Below are 8,113 nucleotides of genomic sequence, written 5' to 3'. Positions count from 1 at the left end.
GGGTTTCCATCGGTGGGGGGGGGGGGTTGGCTTCGGTATTAATTTTGTATATATTTTACTCTATTCTCATTATTTTCATTAAAGCAGTTTTATTTTTCTTTTCCACTCCCTAAGTTTCTCTCTCTTATTCCCTTTCTATTCCCCTTTGGGAAGGGAGAGGGTTAATAGAGGCATCTGTCATTCAACTAGTGGCCAGCCCAGCCCTAACTCTTGAGAGCCGGTTTAGATGGAATAGTAATGAAGGAATACTAACATGGTTTTGCCTACAAACCACTGAGAGCAAGCACACTTCTAACATCCACATTAGTAAATACCTCATTATTTCCAAGCAGTTTCCTAATAGTGCGATTCACAATGGCAGTATAGAAAGTTTCTTGCTTCTTTGCCAGAGGTGCATATACCACAACTTCTCGTTTAGGAGGAACCTCAAGAGCAACATCAGATTTCAGTCTTCTCAGTAAGAAAGGTGTCAGAATCTGAAATGTTGAGCAGATGTGTTACAATTACTCAAATGCTTTCAACATGGCTAGTTAAAAAAAAAACCCCAAACACCACACAAACTGGTCTACTGATATAATGCTATTTGGATAAATTAAAGCAAGGGAGTTAATTTGCAGAGATCCATATTTCATTTTTCAATATGGATATCTACTCCAAAACTTTTACACACATGCAGGTAATACACGTGTTCAAACAACAGATCTGTTGATATTTGAAATGCTAAGAACTGTTTAATAAGGATGCAGTAGCTCATTTTGACTGCTATATTTCTTATATCATGTTATTCTGGGAAAGTCCCAAACATTTAACTCAAATAAATAATAAATTGTCATCAAGAATTATATCTAGAAGGTAGAATTTATCTCTCTCACCATCAGCTTATGATAGGAAAATAATAGTTCTGGAAGCATTTACATTAAAAATTAGGAAAAAAAAATAGAGTCTTTGTTTTAAGACAGGCACGTTATACAACTAGTTTGTGAAAAGGTATTCTGATCAACACGCAAAAGTTATCTTTAAAGAAAAAAAAGATCAACTAAATCTTTTGGAAAACAGAAGCAAGCTACTGCAATAAATTTTGACTAAACTCAATTCAGTTCCAGGAATGAGTCATTATCAATGGGGTATATTGTTCCTTCCAGCATTCAGTGGTGGAGCTTGCCTTTTTTGACCTTTAGTTCTAGGACTATCCTAAGTGAGGCTTATTTGTTATCGGGAGAGCCAAACCTTTTCCCAATTTTGCTCTGCAGTTTTACAGACCTTAACTTTTACAGATCAGGCATTGCACCTCCCAATTTTCTGTGCTATAAACATCACCCCAGACCAAAAAAAAAAAAAAACCAAACCAAACCAACCAAACAAAAAAACCCCACAAAAATCACAAGCCTATGGAAATCCAGAAGTGCCACAATAAAACCTCAGATCCAGAATTCAGCTCCAGAAACAAGATTTTGGCACACTTCATAATACTGGACAATGTTAGAAATAAACCATGAAAGAAACCAACACAAAAAATAACTGAAAACCTGATGCAGCATATGCAAGATGTTCTGCTCCCTTTCTTTAGCAATAATATCTTCGGCAGTTTCTGTAATGCTGGTAATATCAAACCAGGATTCAAAGCTATAAAACAAAGCAAAAAAAAAAGTAAGAGGAATAGCTTACTTCATAGCTATTATTCTTCATTATTTACGTATACTGTTCTTTATCCTGCAATTTAAGAAAAACAAAGCACTAACATCCATCATGAATTAAGGGTGAACAGGAGGTATTTCTGAAACATGCCTGCCAATTCAGCTGCTTGAGGTTTTAAGGGATTGGTAAAAATACTTCAGTTGGTTGGAATACTCACTGTGATCTAGTACATCCAATCTAGTACTTTTCCCAAATTAGTCTAAAGACTATTTTGGCAATGTTCTTTCACCTGACCCCCTCCTGCTTCAGAAAAAGATCCATCTCCCATGGGTCCCATGCCTGCCAGCCTCAGACAGCTTTCACCAGCACCTTAGAAAACCTCAACCAGTCCCAGGCATTTACGGTTAGACAAACATCTTACCCCCCCAATGGTCATGTCTTAGCTCAGAGTTCAACTTCCACTATCCACAGAGCTGACATTTACTTCCTTACTTTCTGAACAACTGTGAAGGAAAGACACACTTCAAAGCCTTTACCACCAAATAATCGTACCAAATTACAACCATATCATAAAATAGCTCTTCATATACTGATACAAGTTTAATTACTAAAGAGTCACAATAATGCCGGAACAGGACAAAGGGGAAGAGTTTTCATCATCAGATCGCAACCTACCTTTTCAAATCATCAAACACGTCCGGCAACAGGAAGTTAAGCAACGACCAAAGCTCTGCCAAGTTGTTTTGCAGGGGAGTACCAGTCAACAGGAGTTTGTTGTCTGCATTAAATCGTTTCAATTCTCTGATAAGGCGACAATTCATATTTTTAATCCTATGTCCTTCATCTACTATCAAGTATTTCCAGAAGCAGTGCTACAAAAAGAAAGGGTATTTCACTAAATCTTAGCTTTAGTCCATCAAAACATGTGCCAGATGAGATAAGCAGCACTAATGGATACGGAGATCAAGAATGCAGATGATAACAAATTGGGCAAGACTGTACGTCTACCTGAGAGTAAGGAGAGTCTATATAAGAATTTGAACAGGCCAAGTTGATGGGCCAAGGCCAATGGTATGAGGTTCAACAAGGCCAAGTGCTGCGTCCAGCACTTGGGTCACAACAATACCCTGCAAGGTTACAGGCTTGGGGAAGAGTGGCTGGAAAGCTGCCCAGCAGAAAAGGACCTTGTTGGTTGACAGCAGCTGAATCTGAGCCAGCAGTGTGCCCAGGTGGCCAAGGAGGCCAATGGCATCCTGATTTGTATCAGCACTAGTGTGGCCAGCAGAAGGGAAGTGATTGTCTCCCTGTACTGGGCACTGGTGAGGCCAAACCTCAAACAGAGTGTTTAGTTTTGGGCCTGTCACTACAAGAAACACATTGACATGCTGGAGTGTGTTCAGAAGAGCAGCAATGAAGCTGGTGAGGGGTCTAGAGCGTAAGTCCTATGAGAAGTGGCTGTGAGAACTGGGGTTATTCAGGCTAGAGAAAAGGAGGCTCTCTACACTTATCACTCTTATCACTCTCTACAATTATCTGAAAGAAGGTTGTGGGGAGGTGGGTGTTTGTCTTTTCTCCCAAGTAACAGGACAAGAGGAAACAGCCTCCAGTTGCACCAAGGGAAGTTTAGGCTGGATATCAGGAACAATTTTTGTACACAAGGGGTTGCAGAGCATTGGAACAGGTTGCACAGGGAAGTGGTGGAGTCCCCATCCTTGGAGGTATTTAAAAGGTGTGTAGATGTGGTACTGAAGTATATGGCTTAGTGGTGGACATGGTGGTGCTAGGGTAATGGTTAGACTTGGATGATCTTAAAGATCTTTCCCAACCTAAACGATTTTGTGATTCTAATAAGCCTGCCTGATACTGCATGTTATGGTTGTTTCTCACTTTGCCAGACTAAATACCAGGCATGTGCTTCACATTTAGAAAAGCTTAGGTGATTACAACAAAACTTCTACAAGAAACTCTTATCCCTGAAACAACTATTCTGATCCTAACCATGACATTTATATGCTACACGTAGCTTTTAGTCCAAGCCTCTCTCACCATCGCCTAAGGAGTGGTAATAAAAAGAGCAAGTATGCTGTAACTATCTGCTTCCTTCACTTTTTGAATAGTGTTCTGTTTGAAGAACTTCTTAAGTATAAAATTCCGGAACCATTGCTACCAAGAAACCGTTAGTGAATATAAATGCTAGTATGACACTCATTGTACAGGCAGCATGCAGGTTTTTTTGTTTTGACTATACTCAAAAGCATTGTTATCAGCGATAAGGCATTCCACCCATCCTAGAGCTTTCAGGAGAACTTAGATACCTGCAGGGCATTTCTGTCTCGCATTGCTATTTCAAAGGAAGTAATGACCACCGGATGGATTTGTAGTGATCCTTGTCGACTGTGAATTTTACGAACCAGTTTACGACGGTCCTGCTGAGGTCCATGATAGAGCATCAGTGGAATCTGAAAAAAAAGAGGTTTAGAAGTTAGGTGAACTAGGCTCATTTAAACCTCATCAGAAGACAGTAGAGATAATAAGCTCTGTTACAAGAAGGCTGTAAATACACAGCGAGTCATGGCACGGTGTGTAGTAACCACTTAAACAACTACAGCTAAACTGATGTCCTATATAGATTAAGTTTCAAGGCAAATAAGAATTAAGTATTTCATTCTTTTAAACCTAAAGAAGAAGAAAAATGTTTGTTTCTTTTACCTCTGGAGTAAATCTCTTGAATTCAGACATCCAATTTGGAAGAGTAGACAAAGGACCACATATTAAGAATGGACCAGGGACTCCTCGCTCCACCATCAGTGCTATGGTTGCAATACACTGGATTGTCTTCCCCAACCCCATTTCATCAGCTAAAATGCCATTGATACCATTTTCCCAAAGCATCTGCATACACAGAAAAGGAAATGAAAATGAAAAATAGCCAACACACATTAAGAACAACAGACATCTTTGACTGTAACACCTGAAGAAAATCTGTCCTAGGCGCATTTTACATTATGGATGAGTAAGATTTCTCCATGATGAAAATAAATACAAACATCTTGTAAAGCCCAAACATTCTTACCTAAGTGCATGTGCTTCTAGCCAATTAAGTGCCTGATTAGGAGGCAAAAACCAGATGATTGTAAAAGGAAAGCATGTAAATTAGTGTTATATCAAAAAGCACTTCAGCTGCAAGTACAGATCACATTGTAGAGACCAAGTTATTGTGCTGATGTTTTAGTTTTGTCTGTTCAAGTAGCTTCTATAGGCACAGCTACTTCACCACAGAAAAAGGGTGAGTCCTGACCAACACAGGTAACTGGCTCCAGCAAAAGTTCTTCGTGCAGACACTGCCTACTCCAACAAATGACAGAGCAACCTTTCCCAAAAGAACAGAAAGATAGACACAGAAGTGTCTTTGGCTACTCTGTCTACTAGTCATAAGGATGGCTATTAAAACTGAGGGCCCAAGGAAGATGGTTTTTCCCCTCTCAGAAGAGGTCTGTCTCCCCATGGCTCTTCCCAGTGACAGAATAGATCACTCTATTCTGTGAGATCAGCCTAAGCCTGTTAAAACAAGATACATATGCTTGTGGGAAAGAAAAAGAAACAAAGAAAAAAACTAAGGAAAATATGAGATCAATAGCAGAATAAAAATTAGTTCTGTCTGGCTATGATAATTAAAAAACAAAGTTGTTCCAATTTGGCTTGCAAGCCAAAACAGGTAGAAGTATGTATGTGGGCATTTTTAATGGAAAGTTTCTTTAGTATTTGATTTCAAAGGCTAAAACATTTAAACACTGTGTTAATATTTCTGGTTAGATTCCAAGATGCAGAGAATGGAAAACTCATCTGTGTCAGCCCTGCAAGGCAGTGGGTCTTTAAATACCTATGGGCTAGGTATTGAAGCACTTTAGGAGAAAAATAGTAAGACTGTCCCTTGTTAGTAGGCATCTATTTTCACAAAGTGTTTGTAAGAAGAGGCTAAAAATACAGTTTAGTAGAACAAGAAAATCAATGGAGAACACCAACCCGGAAGACTAAAGGAACATTTACTAACACAAATATCCTCCCCAGGCTAAAACATTCAATCTGCTTGACAACTTTTTCGTAACACCAGATTCTTCTATCATGAAAAGACATAAACGACAGTCTCTCTCCTTCACCTTCCCTGTACCAACTATGATCACAGACTTCAAGCGACTCTTCCCCTCCATTTCTCTGTTTCCAATCAGCCACAGATGCAATGTCATCAACAACTGTTCCATACCCTTAGCCACTCCATGCCTTCCACTTGGTACCATCTCATTACACCTCCAGTAAAAATCTTTGGCTGCTGAAAAGGCACTGGTTGTCCATTAAATTTCCGTACTGGATCAAGGAATTGCTTGGCACCATGTCGTACAGCTTGACACAATCTATCCTTAATGACGCTATTTGAGTCTCCATTTTTCTGCAGGTCTTCTGGACACAGGTTGTCAGAGGAGCTTTCATCCTGCAGAAGGAAGTTCAAAGGACACGTGACAAGTAGAATGCACATCTAAGCTCAGCTAAGACATACTTTTGCCCAATTTATACCAGTCTTAATGTGCAGTGAAGTAAGCCAGTCCCTGACACAAAGCCTTATTTTGAGCAACCGTCAAATCAAAAGAACTTACTTTTAGAATTAGTATTACTATGTAGGTAGGTGTCAACACGCAAAATTTCAATGCCCTAGATGCATTATTTACTCCTTTAGAACTAAAGAGCAGTGACAGCTATCAATTTGGCTTACAATTTTCTACCCATAAAAGCAAGTAAGACTTAAATGTCAACCACTGTGAAGAAGACTTAATGCAGCTATTTCCATTCTGTAAGTGGATTCTAGGAATATTAGAAAGAAATTAATACTGTGCTTGTAGCTTTTAGAATACAGCTGAAGCAGAAGAGACCACACCTGATATCTCCATGCTTGAAGGTATGTCTTAAGGTTTTAACACCAGCACAAGTATTTCTTAGTAAATTCCTATTTCCTGTATTTTTGAAACTACAGGCATTCCATAAAGTATAAACACATTCAAACTCAGTAGTTAAAATAAAGTTTTCACCTCAGATTTCTGAAAATAAGTATTTAAGTGCATTCATTTGCACCACTTTCTTAAACTACTAATTCAGGACTGCAATATTTAGCAGAGGGCTGTTTATTTACAGGAAAGGTTTAAAAGGTATGCTATAAAGGATAAAAAAGGCCTCCCTTCCTTTGGGCTTAACAGACTTGAACTGCAGTAAGATGTGCCAACATACCTGATTTTCCAGTTTCTTCTTTTTTGCCACTGATAATATTTCCTGGAAATAAAGAAAAAGAAACCAAACTATGCTTTTCAACCTTAAAGGCTACTACAGTTTGTATTTCTTGAGATCTAACTGAAGAATTTGGACATACCAAAAAACGCTTTCCATGATTAACACATCGTTAATCATAGAAGTGATTCTGAACAAGGCCACACATCGGAGAATGCATTCCAGTTACAAAAAGTAATTGAGAATTCAACCGGTAATGCAGTCTCTTCACACCTTGCCTACCCCAAAGCCTTTTTTGTTTTTGTTTTTGTTTTTTTTAAAAAAAATCAGCACCTTGAGTCTGCAGGTCTGACAACACTGCTTGGAACCTAGATCTTCACTGGAAGAAAGTCATACATTACAGACAGACCACTGTTGGCTGTTGTTTGAAAATCTCGGATGGCAATGTAAAAGAATGTATTGTTCTAAAACACAGATGTCACACTGCGATAGAATTGCCAGTTAAAACTTGGGGTACAAAAATCCAGAACAAACCTATTTATAGTTATGTCCTACCTCTTTGGACATAATTTCTGAGATGTTGTATGTCCCATCTTCTCTCCCTCTCTTCTTTTTTGCACCTATAAGATAGCATTTGAGTTTATAAAATACATCAAACATTAAAGAAATAAAAACACCAGTACTGACAAAAGACAGAGCCTAATAATTACCTGATTTCTCCTCTTTTCCATCAACTGGATTTTGACCCTAAAAAAAAAACCAAAAAACACAACACCCTTGCAAGAGGTTCATGATCTTATCCATCTCTATCATGACACAGACAAAAAAAGATGTAATCAGCCTCAAAACGTTGCCCTTGAAAGATTCTTAAAACACTTTTACTATTAAGTAGTTTTTAAATATATGGGGAAAAAAGCTCCTGCTTATGTTTTTCATCACTTATCCAACATCTTGTCTGAATAAAAAATCATTGCTAAAACAAAAAACCTCAAGATAAATTCAAACCATTTGCTTCAGTACAAATGAGTCAGACACATCTCCTTAACTGACTGTCATGGTACGCAATTTTTAAGCACTTTTAAACAGTCTTATTATAGTTAAAATACAGTGTAGCAGATAGATTCTACAAGTCAAATACTGGTTAATCTAACTTATTTAGTTTACCTACCTTGACCAAAACTGACACTGTAATTTGTGAGACTTATTA

At 38.3% G+C, this 8,113-nt stretch overlaps 1 protein-coding gene across 1 annotated transcript in view; it reads right to left on the bottom strand.

Moving 5' to 3' along the window:
• HELLS (helicase, lymphoid-specific) overlaps window positions 1-7,637 on the bottom strand; it is a 19,191-nt gene extending 11,554 nt beyond the window's left edge. The window contains exons 1-8 of the mRNA XM_010131445.1: window positions 7,617-7,637; window positions 6,910-6,951; window positions 5,897-6,121; window positions 4,345-4,527; window positions 3,951-4,094; window positions 2,311-2,507; window positions 1,527-1,623; window positions 315-476 (exon numbers count right to left, since the gene is read on the bottom strand). Of these exons, the coding sequence (XP_010129747.1) occupies window positions 315-476; window positions 1,527-1,623; window positions 2,311-2,507; window positions 3,951-4,094; window positions 4,345-4,527; window positions 5,897-6,121; window positions 6,910-6,951; window positions 7,617-7,637 (1,071 nt within the window). The remainder of the gene's footprint in view (window positions 1-314; window positions 477-1,526; window positions 1,624-2,310; window positions 2,508-3,950; window positions 4,095-4,344; window positions 4,528-5,896; window positions 6,122-6,909; window positions 6,952-7,616) is intronic.
• Window positions 7,638-8,113: the final 476 nt, after the last annotated feature.

Source organism: Buceros rhinoceros, unplaced genomic scaffold (assembly GCF_000710305.1).
Source record: "Buceros rhinoceros silvestris isolate BGI_N320 unplaced genomic scaffold, ASM71030v1 scaffold7642, whole genome shotgun sequence".
NCBI lineage: Eukaryota > Metazoa > Chordata > Aves > Bucerotiformes > Bucerotidae > Buceros > Buceros rhinoceros.
This window is presented reverse-complemented; position numbering and strand designations above follow the sequence as displayed.